Source organism: Penaeus monodon, chromosome 43, assembly GCF_015228065.2.
Source record: "Penaeus monodon isolate SGIC_2016 chromosome 43, NSTDA_Pmon_1, whole genome shotgun sequence".
Taxonomy (NCBI): domain Eukaryota; kingdom Metazoa; phylum Arthropoda; class Malacostraca; order Decapoda; family Penaeidae; genus Penaeus; species Penaeus monodon.
In genome coordinates, this window is record NC_051428.1 from 7673759 (window position 1) to 7688623 (window position 14865).

Sequence of the window (14865 nt, forward strand, 5' to 3'; positions counted from 1 at the left end):
TATAGCAACTAATTACAAACTCAACCCCCTTCCCAACCCCTTCTAATACTATGCCTTCCTATAGTGCTACATGGCAGATGTCTAGCACATTTATTTTGCTTTTGACCATCAACCATTAACCATATTAGCCTGGTCAACTGGTAATCTGGACCTTAGCATAGTCCATACAGATCTCAGGTGTTTTGTGTCCCTTATAAAAGCAAAAATCCATGAATAGCAAAGTGAGTAGACCAGCCTACAATTGACTAATAAAGTCAAACAAAACATAGAGCAGTGGGACACAACTCATAAAAAAATTGAGAAGGGAGAAGGTGGTTTTGACCATCCTCAAGGTCAGTGCCACCAGAATCACCCACCTCACTCCCTTATGAAGCGAACATTCCCTCCACCAGCCTTACCTGATATCATCTGTTCATAATATGCCTACAGTATACAATCAATAGACCACTAAAAATAGTTCAGAAACAAAAAAACAGATTTTTCAATATCAAATCTGTTAGACAATAAAAAAATAAGTAATCACTTTTCTAAAGGAGACAAAACATTATGACCTCTAGATTGAAATAATGAGTATGATCCATTTGGTTTCATGATCTTGGCTGGCTGTGTTAACATGGCGATATGCCGCTGGTCGATAGGCATGAAATCCAGCAAGGAATCATGTCAGCGCCCGTCCATGCATGCTATGATAAAGTGTATGCTCCTGCCCATTGTTATTTTTTCGTTTTACTTTTGCCCTTTTCTAGGTCACCGTATCAGACCCAACCCATCAGGTCAGGATGGTTCCATGCAACTGACCGATGTGGAAAAACCCGGTATTCTCGCTGTACGGGAAAGAGAAAGTATCAATTAAAGAAACAGGGAGAGGGAAGTCCACCATCATGCGCCTGTTTACTGCCGCGCGTGAGTTGCCACCTATCGCCACACCCCAACATGAAGAGCATCCTGGAAGGTCAAGGAAGACAACACCACACCCTAACCACCTTCTCAAGTTAACCGTGAACAGGAACCCTTGACTAACAGCAGAGGACCTAAAGGAAGTCTACCCCATACTCCTTAAAGATGTCACCATTCGCACGAGCCAACACCGCCTTAAATATTACCTTGGCATACCGAGTCGTGTAGCAGCACGCAAACCCATGAAAGACACCAAGCGGTGTAAGCAGGATGCTGTTGTTAAAGGACATAAGTACTGATCAGTATCAGACTGACAGAAGATCCTCTGGTCCAATGAGAGTAATCTCCTAGTCGTGACATCCCACATACTCCGTATAAGATGCCCCCTCAGTCGTAATCAGTACGATCACAGGTATCCATTAAGACCGTGAAACTTCCTTAATGATTTGGGATTGTTTCAGTGGGAATGTGGGGAGGGGTGGACTCCACTTTTTGCCTAAGAATGTGACCATGTCACAAAGTCTGAAGGAACACGTGATCAACTCTTATGCCAGTCATGGTGCTGTAGTGGAATGGGTGGTTACGGCACAGTTTTTAGAAAGGATACTTACTGATTTCTCCCTCTGACATCCTGGCATGATCTCATGTAAAGAGAGCAATACGAAAAATGTCCCGCCAGAACATAAATTCTACGGGACTTGCGTGCCCGATTTAACTACGGGACATTTAAATTTTACTGCACATGTCGCGAATTGGATGCACGGACGAAGCTGCTGGTGCTTTTACGATATGGCAGTCTTAGAGGCGAGGACACCATCCCTTCTGAAGAGGGAGGAGGGGAAACCAATACCCTATAATAAAGGGGAATCTTAAACGTTCCTTTTTTATCTATTTATTTTTTATTAATACATATATCTTCAGAATAAGAGAGCATGGAAGCCTATGATCCGCCACATTTATCAGCACAAGGAGCACCAGTATTAAGAAGAGATGTGAACTTATAATATAGTTATGGCTAACAGTTTTCTTTTAACTAAGATTCTTAAAATATATTATCATTTTGAAAAAGTATCTTAATCTTTTACGATTAATTTATAATTTTCTTAATAGTCCCACAAACGGCCATAAGGAATTGCTTTGCCAAAAGACAAAAGTCTGATCATACGTAAGATACGCACTGTGCTTCCTGTACTCCTTGAAGCACAGGTGGATAATTAGGTGGTTCTCACCTTTTCGAGCACTAGCTGCTGCAGGCTGAGGTTGGCACCTAGCCTGGCCTGTCTTCTATTTCTCTTGATGTATATGCATTCAAGCAATTGAGCAATAGGCTAGTGCTCTCCTCTTTATTTTACCAATTTCACAGAGTGGCTTCCATTTGGAGTCCGTGAGCAAGCAGAGTTCCATTTTTACGTGTTTTTTGTAATGTTCTTTAAACAGTTATAAAGGAACTAGTTTTCCGTTCTCTTTTCATTATAGTAGCTCTCTATTTAATAAGATTTTACTCGTATATATATATACTTTTAATTCTTCCATTTATAATAATTTCTCTTACTTTCTCAAAGGAATAGACAACAAGGAGGTTTGCTGATAACGTGGAAGGGAATAGAGATCAAAGAGATTTGCTGGTGACCTGGAAGGGAATAATGATTTTAAATATTCTGAAATAGCCTTATCTCAAATTCTTAACACGTGGCGAAATTCTCGTGCTCGTCCTCCCTGCTCAGGTTACGTCTTACCATTCTTTTGTCTCGCTGGTTCATACATTTTACAGTACAACCCCCCTAACATCCGTACATAATCTTTCCCCCTTTCCCACAATACTTTTTACATACCGACTTCTCCCAAAGTATAGCTCGTTCCCGTGCGCATTAGAGGGTGGTGGCAGTGAGCGTTACGATTTATACATTTCTGTAGGGTGAGGCACTGTTTGCCTTCCGACAGCTGTGACTCTACTGCTGCTGCTATTTCTGTTGTTACTACGAATAATTGAAATGTAATATTAGTATGAATTAAGGAACTGTACACTACAATGCAACCGTGTTTATTATGCACTATAGTCTGTCACGCCTCTCAAAAGATGAAAGAATTTCTCAAATGACAAGAAAATCCCCATCATGAGGTGGCCATGGAACAGTCCAGATTTAAATCCGTTTGAGAATGCCTGGAAGGACCTGAAGGAGAAAGCGAGGAATGCACAGATGTAGACTATCACACGTGTTTAGTGGTGGCAAATGACCTTAGATTACTTCAGGAGCTTATGTGAGGGCATGGCACAACGGATGTGAGTTGTGGTGAAGCCAAAGGGCAGATGACGAGAGTGAATTTCATTGTTTATTTAATTTTATTGTTCGCCGGATCCCGGTATTTTCTGAGCCCACTGTATATATAATCTGTATATATATATATATATATATATATATATATATATATATATATATATATATATATATATATATATATATATATATATATATATATATATATATATCAGCGAGGAACCTCCTACCCTAACAGAGGTTAGGCTGGCGATTTCCAAGCTGAAGAGTGGGAAAGCTGCAGGCATATGTGATATCCCTGCTGAATTGCTAAAGGCTGGGGGTGAACCTATGGCTCGGGGCCTGCATACAGTCCTGACTGCCATTTGGCAGTCAGGACTGTATGCAGGCGCCCCCGTCGGCGTTAGCCCCTTGATGATGATGATGATATATGTGTATGTATGTATAAATATATACATATATTTGTATAAATATATATATGTATATATATACACATAATATGTATGTGTATATATATGTATAGAAACATATATATTTATATAAACATACGTATACATATAAATATATAATATATACATATATATTTATATATAAGCATATGTTTGTATATGTATACATACATATTTATACATATGTATACATATTTGTATATGTATACATACATATATATGTATAGATATATATGTATACATACATACATGTGTATACATATATATGTATGTCTATATATATGCATATATTTGTAGATGTGTATATATACACATGTATGTATAAATAAGTGTATATATGTACATATACTCATATTTATATATATATATATATATATATATATATATATAATTAATATTATATATATATATATAATATATATATATATTATATTTTATATTGGGTAGCTGGCATCAGCTGAAGAGTGGAAGCTGCGGAATGGATACCTGGATTGCTAAGGCGGGGTGAACCTATGCGGCTGATACGTCCTGACTGCCATTTGGCAGTCTGGTACCATTCCCCCTGACCTGCTGAGGGGCGTGGTCATCCCTCTCTGGAAGGGGAAAGGGGATCGATGGGACTGTAGCAACTACCGTGGCTTTACACTGCTCAGCATACCAGGCAAGGTTCTCGCCTACATTCTTCTGAAACGGATCCGCAACCACCTACTGAGGCACCAGAGACCGGAGCAGTCTGGATTTACTCCTGGCAAGTCCACAATAGACCGTATACTAGCGCTTCGAGTAATTGTGGAACGCCGTCGTGAGTTTGGTCGTGGGTTGCTTGCAGCCTACATCGACCTCAAGAAGGCGTTTGACTTGGTGCATCGGGAATCGCTATGGGAGATCCTGAGGCTCAGGGGAATTCCAACACAGATTATTGGCCTCTATACTGGTACTGAAAGTGCTGTAAAGTGTGGTGGGGGTATGTCAAACTTCTTCCCTGTTAATTCAGGGGTGAGGCAAGGCTGTGTCCTTGCACCCACACTTTTCAACACTTGTATGGACTGGATAATGGGCAGAGCTACTAGCCAAAGTCAGTGCGGAGCAGCACTAGGCAATATTAAGGTCTCGGACCTTGACTTTGCCGACGATGTTGCCATCCTATCTGAGTCCTTGGAGTCACTTGTGGCGGCTCTTGATGCATTTAGCAATGAGGTGAAGCCCCTAGGCCTAGAGGTCTCCTGGACCAAGACCAAGATTCAGGACTTTGGGGGCCTGCTAGGGGAACCCGTTCAGTCGATCCATGCTTGCGGCGTGGACGTTGAAGTCACAGAAAGTTTTACATACCTTGGTAGCGTAGTCCATATCTCTGAGTTGTCAGACCAGGAAGTCAGTAGACGGATTGGTCTGGCAACAGGAGCCATGAACTCGATCAACAAGAGCGTTTGGAGATGTCGGTACCTATGCAGAAGGACCAAGCTGCGTGTCTTCAAGGCCTTGATACTTTCAGTTTTGCTCTATGGAAGCGAAACCTGGACGCTATCCAGTGCCTTGGAGTCTCGCCTTGATGCCTTTTGTAACAAGTCCCTTCGCCGGGTACAGTTGGCAGGACCACGTGTCCAACCGGCGGTTACACCGTGAGACTGGCATGGGACCTGTTACTTGCATAATCCGGGATCGCCATCTCAGGCTATATGGCCACCTAGCTCGCCTCCCTATGGACGACCCTGCCCATCAGGTTGTCTCTCTGCGAGACAACCCTGGGTGGAGGAGACCTGTGGAACGTCCTAGGAGATCATGGCTTGGGCAGCTCGATGAGACCTGTCGCGAGGAATTAGAGATGGGCCGAGTGCCTGCCTGGAGACTCGCCTCGAGGGATCCTCGTGGCTGGAAGCGAAGGGTGGATGCGGCCATGCGCCCCCGTCGGCGTTAGCCCCTTGATGATGATGATGATATATGTGTATGTATGTATAAATATATACATATATTTGTATAAATATATATATGTATATATATACACATGATATGTATGTGTATATATATGTATAGAAACATATATATTTATATAGACATACGTATACATATAAATGTATAATATATACATATATATTTATATATAAAAAATATGTATATATATTTATATAGATGCATATATTTGTATATAAGCATATATTTGTATATGTATACATACATATTTATACATATGTATACATATTTGTATATGTATACATACATATTTATAATATATATATATATATATATATATATATATATATATATATATGTATATATGTATAAATAGATATATATATACGTGTATATGCATGCATATATATATGTACATATATGCAGATATATGTATACATATATACACATATGAATATGTATATATAAAGTCTCAGTTTGGTTTCAGAAAGGGATTTGGTTGCAATAGTACATTGGTTATGTTAGTGCATGAAATGCAGTCTGGTTTAGATAAGGGTCATGAGTCAAGGCTTGTCTCTCGGGATTTTAGTGCAGCTTTTGACACTGTTAATCACAAGGATTTGATTTTTAAGTTGCAGTCTGTTGGTGGTAAAGTTTTATGTATTTTAACTGATTTTTTTACTGGTAGATAACAATATGTTCATATTCCTTGTATTCCTCTGTGTCTTCTGGAGTTCCTCAGGGTAGTGTTCTTCATTTTATATACAAGCAATATATGATCCAACATTACAAATAAATATTGGCATATGCTGATGATACTTCTCTCTATGTTGATATTCCTTCTCCAGCAACCCGGGAAATAGTAGCTGACAGCCTCACTGTAGACCTGATGATAATTCAATCATGGCCTTCTCTGTGGGGCATGAAATTAAGCTCTACCAACTCTAAGGAAATGATTGTGAGTCGGTCTAGAATGCAGTTGCCTCAGCATCCAAGTCTGCTGACTAATGGAGTCTTAATCACTTCAGTGGATAATCTAAAGCTATTAGTCATAACCCTTGATTGAAAGCTTACATTTGAATTGGAGATTAGGAATATGGCATGGGCACTTTGATCTAAGTATTATTTTATATTCTAGAAAAGTTAACCTCAAAAGGCTACAATTCCACAATGTTCACTCCTTAACTTTATTTCATTGTTCTCATTTTATCTTTTATTGCTTTTAATATTCTGATGATATTTTAATAATCATAATGTCAATAATAATAATAGTATTAATATTAAGAACAGTAGAAGAAGAAAAAAATCCTGAAAGGGTTAAAAGCAGGTGTAGTTGGGAGGGGGGTGTACATGTATGCATTTGAAGAATTCTTAATCTATACTTACTAAAGTCATTCACTTGCCAAAAGAGATGCCATGAGGTGCTTGTATGATTGGCTCTGGAAGATGAAGGGATACAAAGAGGTGGGGGGGGGAGGTTTAGCTTCAAGAAATTTACCAATCATTACCAGAATTGCATCTTTACATTCCCTACCTCCCTTTGACAGCAGCAGCAGTAGCAAAAAAGCAAGGTTATGCTTGCTGATTCAGCTTAGCTCAGGTGTCAAAAGTGAAAAATCACTCAATCTTCCACAGATTGTTGGGGTTAATGATGAACATTAGGAGAAAGACAATAATACAAGTAAAAAGTTTTAATGAAACAGCCACCATGGTTGGAAAAATACTAAAAGTGTCGTTTTAAATCCAGACAAGAATCCTCATCAAATATTATAAGCAGTAAGAAATTTGATTGGATTTGAAATACCATGGTTATAGTGTGTCTCATCACAGTGGCTGTATTTCATTTCAACAATTTAGCATACTTAACAAATTTACTGCAAAAAATGTAGACAGATTTATACTTGTGCTTTAAAATCCTGAAGTCAGATAAAAAAATAATAATAAAATAAAATAAATAAATAAATAAATAAAAATAATAAATAAAAACTAAAAACTAAAAAAGAAATAGATAAATAAATCAATATCAGAAGTGAAAAAAGGAATTCCATCCATAGATGAACTTTAGAATGGGAAAAGCTTTTGAGAAAACTTATAGACATACCAATTAATGTACAAATAAGTAGAAATTCCTGAAGCTACCATTACAGCTGAAGATATGTAAATTTAGATCTGTCTTGAATTCATTACACCTTTTGGTGTAGAAGAATTCATGTTTAATTTGGGAAAAAAGTGAAAAAGAATATCAGTTATAAAATATATAATTATTAAGTTTTCAGATTTCCTTCTGGCATTAAAATGAAGTAATAAAACAGAGTGATATATCTAAAGAGTGAATAAAATAGCTATATTAAAATTCCTAATATTTATAGGAAATATACATTGCACACTGTTGTATATGACATCTTATATGGCTGTAAAATGCATATTTTGGTTAAAATCTGCTCCTTTATTTATACAACAAAAAAATCAGATTATCTTTTCTAAGTATCTTTTCTATTTGAAAAGATACTTAAAAATATCTACTGCATATCTATGTTAGCATTATTCTTAGGTTAAAGAAATTTTTGTTACTGCAAAACTGAATCTCCATATTTCAAAATACAAATACCACAAAAAAATATTCATTTTAACATAGGATGTGTCTTCAAAAAGTTTAAAACGGTGGTGGTGGTGATGATGATGATGATGATGATGATGATGATGATGATGATGATGATGATGATGATGATGATGATGATGATGATGATGATTGATGATGATGATGATGATGATTGATGATGATTGATGATGATGATGATGATGATGATTATTATTATTATTTTCATGATGATGACTGCAACAATGATGGTAATACTACTATTACTACTAATTGTAATGATAATAATAGTGATTAAACCTTAATAATAACAATAATATTATCATTATTATTAATAAATAGGAAAACAATAATGATTATAATATAAAAAGTAATAATGATAATGATAATTAAAAAGAAGAAATGATAAACATAACAATAATAATAATAATCATAGTACTACTATTATTACTGAAGGACCACAATAACAAAAACTATTAACCTAAACATTGATATTAGGAAGCTTGGTACTGTTCTTGGGTTTTGCCTTGGCACTGGTTACAGCATGGTAGTTATCCATGAGGTCAGTGTACATCCGCCTGAGTGTGGCCACCTCTTCTTTCAGCCCTCCTACAAGCTGGTTCTTCTCGTCCACAATGTTCTGCCGATTGTAGAGGAGTGAGGACAGATGCAGATTGCGGTGCATGAGATGGTATATTTACTCAATAGCGCTGGGAAAATGATTTTCTAATCCATAGATGGTTTCCCAAGGGCTTTTGACAAATTAGTAGACCTTGTGACCTTAACCGATTTCACCTTTCCTTGAATTGGTGGGAAAACCTATTTTTTACAAATGCTATGAATATCAATGGTGTTATTTTTATTATAGATATTATAATTACTACAATAGTATAGACATTAATAACAGAAATATAAAATAATGAAAAATATTTTTGAAAATCAAGGAAAAGGGTAAACAGGCAAGACAGGCAGTACTTGTAATTGGCTCATTGGTGATTTGGTACAAGTTTAGCCATCTATGTGTTAAAACAATTAATAAAATAAACTCACAGTGGGCATGGCATGTATGTACATGCCATGCCCGTCGGATTTGGGTTAATCTATTCTATGCTCATGATATTTAGTATGTAACTGTACATGTTTTTGTACTTTCTCTCTCTCTCTCTCTCTCTCTCTCTCTCTCTCTCTCTCTCTCTCTCTCTCTCTCTCTCTCTCTCTCTCTCTCTCTCTCTCTCTCTCTCTCTCTCTCCCTCTTGAACTCACCTCCAGCTGATGACTTATGTGACTAAAGGAAGTTGGGTCCAAATTGGCTGCTGAGATGACTTCTGAAAGAACTGCTTCCTTTTTCTCCAAGTGTTCTGATACCTGGGAAAAAATAGTATTATCTTTATACTAGTTTTATTACTAAAAGAGCTGTCATCAATTATTAACCCAAAAAGGATGGAAAAAATCAGTTGTGTGTGTAAATGATGATGAACAAAGCATCTCTACTGGAGAAATGAAAATTACTTTTGTCATTTTTTTGCTGTGTACCACACAGACTTGAATCCAATAATGCTGTGTAATATGAGCTCAAAAGTCCTTAAAAAAGCAAATAAAAAATTAGCAAAATTAATTCTGACATCTCCTGGATAACAGTCATTACTAATTATGACAATTCATATAACTTATTCTTCATGGGTTTATGAATATAATTTGCTCACGAGAAAGATCTGATACTTTACTTTCAACACACAATACAAAGATAATCATCACAATAAATGTCCACAACATTATCAAAATTATCATTATCAATCTCTTTCACCAAACCTGACTCAGTCGTTTCTCCAGCACAATATTTCTCAATTCACTGCGCTGTTGTACCTCTCCAACGACAGCAACAAAGTGGTCATACAATTCTTTACGTTCTCGCTCAATCTGCAGTGAATAGGGATAAAGACTTTTTAACTTTTGGGACAGAAAATAGTAAAAAATGGAATGGTAGCCTGCTTTCTTTGAGTATTCTTTCTTTTATCAGTAATATGCCATTATTATTACATATGAGGGTATGCACGTCCAAAAGGTCTTATTAATTGTTTTGTTAATTCAAACTTCCACCTAAAACATAAGCATCAATATATTTGCATTAATACCTTCTATCCCTTAATTGTATTAAGTGTGTATTAATGTGAACATACTGATGATTGAGTTATAGATGAAAGTTTAAAGTATCAAAACATTTGGTAAACACAATGTCGGCCAATTGGTCATGCATGTCCTCCTATACTGTTTGATGTTTCTCTTTGTATAACCTAACCATCAGACAGAACCATTATAGCATGGTTACATATTATCTTCATTATTATATAATAAATCATGCAAAATTAGCTACACACATGCCGTATCATGAAAACTATTTACTGTGGCTGATAGGAGTTAATACAACGATTAGTAGTTTGCATCCCACCTCTTAGGTATGTATTATGGCAATATAAGAAAGGCTGATTTAGTCAACTCTCCTGAAATATGTGTTAAAAAAAAAAAAAAAAAAAAAAAAAAAAAAAAAAAAAAAAAAAAAAAATCTACAAAGTATTCTATTGAAATAAGTAGCTATTTTATTTCAGACAAGTATTAGAACTGTATATAATATTGTTAAAAGACAAACAGCCAGAGGCCACATAAAACAAAGGGTATGACTGGAACAAGTGAACAAGTCCCAGGTCTTCTGGCTACAAGGTTTACAGCCCTGCACTTTAATCATTCCACAATTTTCACATAAAAAAAGAGACATAACCAGCAGGTGAGTTTGACAGAGCACACTCCTCATTCTACATACCGTTTCTGCCTTCTGCCGCATAACCTCAAGTTCCCACTGAATGGATTCTTTCTCACTGGTTAGCACCTTTACCTGGGCCTGGCTTGTCTAAAATGCAAGGTGCACATACATCAGTACATATTAACAAACATCCAGAGGTATATAAATGAGCTAAATACAGGCATATTTCTCCATACAACTGTAAACAAAAATACAGGGTAGACATAAATATAAACCTGTAATTCCCAATGTTTACAACTTAATATATCTATCTATCATTCAATCTGTCTGTCTGTCTATCTGTCTAAAGAAAAAATACAGAAAAATATCACTTGTATACACACAAAAAATCACTCCTTAACAACCACATCATATCTGTGTTAACTTGGTAAGATTACTACTTAGATGAATAAGCTTTTGCTCCACTAGAGGATGGGGCCTCGAACACACAGATTACAAGTTCAGTTCTTATCTGATACAGAAATATGGTATTGGATTTGAGCCTGAAGTTGTTATCAAAACACTACATTGGTTTATGTCTTTTATTTTATATTTTAGATATTTTATGATTCCTTTTGGAACACCTAATGATGATCTGCTGAGCCCTTGGGTATTGTGGGGCCCTGGTTGGGAATCACTAGACAGTATGGGTGTTGGATGTAACAGAAACACATTAAAAACATGCTCAGACACAAAAACATACAGAGACAGACAGACAGACAGACAGACAGACACACACACACACACACACACACACACAACACACACACACACACACACACACACACACACACACACACACACACACACACACACACACACACACACACACACACACACACACACACACACACACACACACACACACACACACACACCCAAGAGAATCCCTCCTACTTACCAGGTAACTCTCCTTATCCCTCTGTGAGCGTTGGACAGACCTCTGCATGTCTGTCAACTTCTTGCGAAGGTTGGCCACCTCAGCCTCCAAGCGTGCTCGGCTGGTGATAGCTGCTCCCATCTCCTGCTCTAGTTTGTGTTCACGCTCCTTTTGCTCTGCTAATTCACCCTGGAATTGCCATAAACAAGCGTACTTTAAATCATTCAGATATTTATGTCTTTTTCATAAAACATGGTTTTTCTACTGTTTCAGTATTTTTGATGATAAACTTGTGATTAGAAATATATAATCAGTAATTCATTTCATTCAAACAATTTCATTACAAAAAAGAAGCAACCTCAGCTAATTAAGTGCTTTCCCTAATTAAACACAGTATCACCTCTGGCACTGATCATAACAGACCAGACACCCCCCCCCACACACAAACCTTAAGCTCTGTGATGAGCTTGAGATTGGTAGCTGTAATGTCAGTGTAATATTTCTTCATCTCTTCGAAGGTCTTTTCATGGTTAGAGATTATGCTGGAGAGGAAATTGTTCTTCTTCTCCTCCTGTGCAACCAGCTCTGTCTTGCGCTTGAGGTCCAGCTGAGTCTGCAGGGCCTTGATGCGTTTCACTGATTTGGCCTCCATTGCAGCTGCTTCTGCCTCAAACTCCTGCCTTAGAGTGTCCAGGGCCTTGCTATTATCCTGAGTGGGATTGAAGAGAAAACAATATGTCACATTGCTTTTGTCTAGAAAAAAAGAGGGAAAACAACACAGTTCAGTAAACATCACTCCAAAGAATGAAACTAGGTTGAAAAGCTACTGTGTACCTCTTCATAATATGCTGTTATATTATATGACATTATTTTAACTGAAGAGGACTATATGGAATTTTGGTTATCAGACATTTTATATACAATATAGTGCTAGATCACATTCTATTAAGATCTTTAGGGAGGTACCTGATGTGTTTGACCATAGCAAAAAGAGCAGCCATGAAAACTTTCCATGGGTTGTTATAGGGGAACATTGGAATCTAAGCTTGGATATTAAAACAGTTTTCCTATAGCCATTATGAGCAAAGCAGCTGCTGATCTGACAGATTTCTAGGGGTCTCACTGCTATTTGCCATGAGAGAAAAGGGATAGTTTTGTGTTAGCCATACTAGGATAAAGAAATAATGTGTAATCTGAATAAACAATGTTCTGTGAATATATTTTCCAGCATCTATCCAGTACAGCACACTGAAGGTGAGATGGTAGTAAAACTTTAGAACTAGTAAAATTTAAAGTATATCACTGGGACTGCAGTCAATATATTACACCATTTACCACATAGTTAAAGGATGCATTAAATAAGAATAAATGTAAACCAAATCTCCAGTACTGTGTAATAGAACACAGACTGGAATGCAAAGCCTCTTAAATGACACAGATGAAAGCAAAGTGGTTGGACATATATATAAATGATTTATCAAATAACTTGTGGAACTATATGGCGGGACTGGCCTCTATGAGATAAATACAGATTTAGCAAGCCAAGTTACATGTATTAATACTTGGGTATACAGTGGACAACTTCTGTAGCAAGGGTCTAGCAACTGCACAGTGTTGCTACTGTAATTGTCTTTAGGGGGATAGAGTAAAGGGGTAAGAGTTGCCATAAACTATTGACATGATAAAAAGGCTGTAACAATGGAACTGATGCTTTATTATTGTGTCTGTCAGAATTACATTTCTGATAAAAATGTAATACCGAAATATAAATCACATATCATGCACTCTAGAATCATTCATTCTCATTCATAACTTATATATATATATATATATATATATATATATATATATATATATATATATATATATATATATATATTATATATATATATATATATATATATATAATATATATACACACAAATATATATATATCTATATATTAATCATCTCATATCACAAAAACATAAAGAAGTATTATTCAACAAAAAATTTCTAAACACTCAACCACTTTCATATTGGCTATGATGGCAAGGTAATTTGCCTCTGTTTCCCTTAACTGCCTCCTCAGGTCCTCTCTCTCCTGGGTGACGCGGTTCTCTTCTGCAACAGCGTCCTGGTGCAGATTGAGCAGGCTCTGCTCACTGTCCACCTGAACACAAAATTGTTGAGGGAGACATGTTAAGCATGTACATATAAAAGACTACAAAATATAAAGCTTTCTCATGTATCCATGGAACCCATCATCTTATAAGGATGCATTCTATATAAAAAGGACAGATAACCAAATGACTGATTATGCCTTATTTTTTATAAGAATTGTTACGAGTTAGGGAGATTAAGTTCCTGACCATTATCCTGAGTTGACCTTAAATACAGAAAATATACCATTATTTATCACTTTACAAATTTCTTAGCTGTTGTTTTGCTATCTATCATTCTAAGGCCTGCTAACTCAAATTTGCTGACATCCAATCAGTGTGTGTGTGTGTGTGTGTGTGTGTGTGTGTGTGTGTGTGTGTGTGTGTGTGTGTGTGTGTGTGTGTGTGTGTGTGTGTGTGTGTGTGTGTGTGTGTGTGCGTGAGTGCATGTGTGTGTGCATGTAGTGCAGCAGTAATAACAAGTGTTACACAAGTAGTTCTCATAAAATTTGTTGCCTACAATTTGCTGTGCGGCTACTAATGGTTTGGAATGTTGGCATAGCTGAAGTAAATATCTGATAACAAAAAAGGGTTCAGATAATTTGATGTTAGAACAAGGAAATCTTTAAAAAGAAGCTTCTAGACACTTGGACATAGATATGACAGGAAAATGTACTTTTACACTTGAATATGAAACCATCATCTTCTCTTACATGAAGATGTGAAAATTATTTTTCAGATCTATATAAATATATCAAAACAAAGTGCTTTTTATAACTATATAAAACATTGTAAACTCACTTGAAGCTGAGTAAGTGTGTTCTCCTGTGTGAACATGAGGTGCTTCATCTTCTGCTGATATACACTGATCTCCTGCTGGTGCTTCTCCTCAGCCTCTCCAATCTCAACATCTTTATGCCTACA

The 14865-nt window shown here is 36.6% G+C and overlaps 1 protein-coding gene across 1 annotated transcript in view; it reads right to left on the reverse strand.

The window, feature by feature from the left end:
• Window positions 1-7877: 7877 nt before the first annotated feature.
• LOC119568156 (dynein regulatory complex subunit 4-like) overlaps window positions 7878-14865 on the reverse strand; it is a 9374-nt gene continuing 2386 nt past the window's right edge. The window contains exons 4-11 of the mRNA XM_037916562.1: window positions 14743-14860; window positions 13809-13952; window positions 12249-12509; window positions 11822-11989; window positions 10942-11028; window positions 9936-10043; window positions 9390-9491; window positions 7878-8766 (exon numbers count right to left, since the gene is read on the reverse strand). Of these exons, the coding sequence (XP_037772490.1) occupies window positions 8608-8766; window positions 9390-9491; window positions 9936-10043; window positions 10942-11028; window positions 11822-11989; window positions 12249-12509; window positions 13809-13952; window positions 14743-14860 (1147 nt within the window). The 3' untranslated portion in view covers window positions 7878-8607. The remainder of the gene's footprint in view (window positions 8767-9389; window positions 9492-9935; window positions 10044-10941; window positions 11029-11821; window positions 11990-12248; window positions 12510-13808; window positions 13953-14742; window positions 14861-14865) is intronic.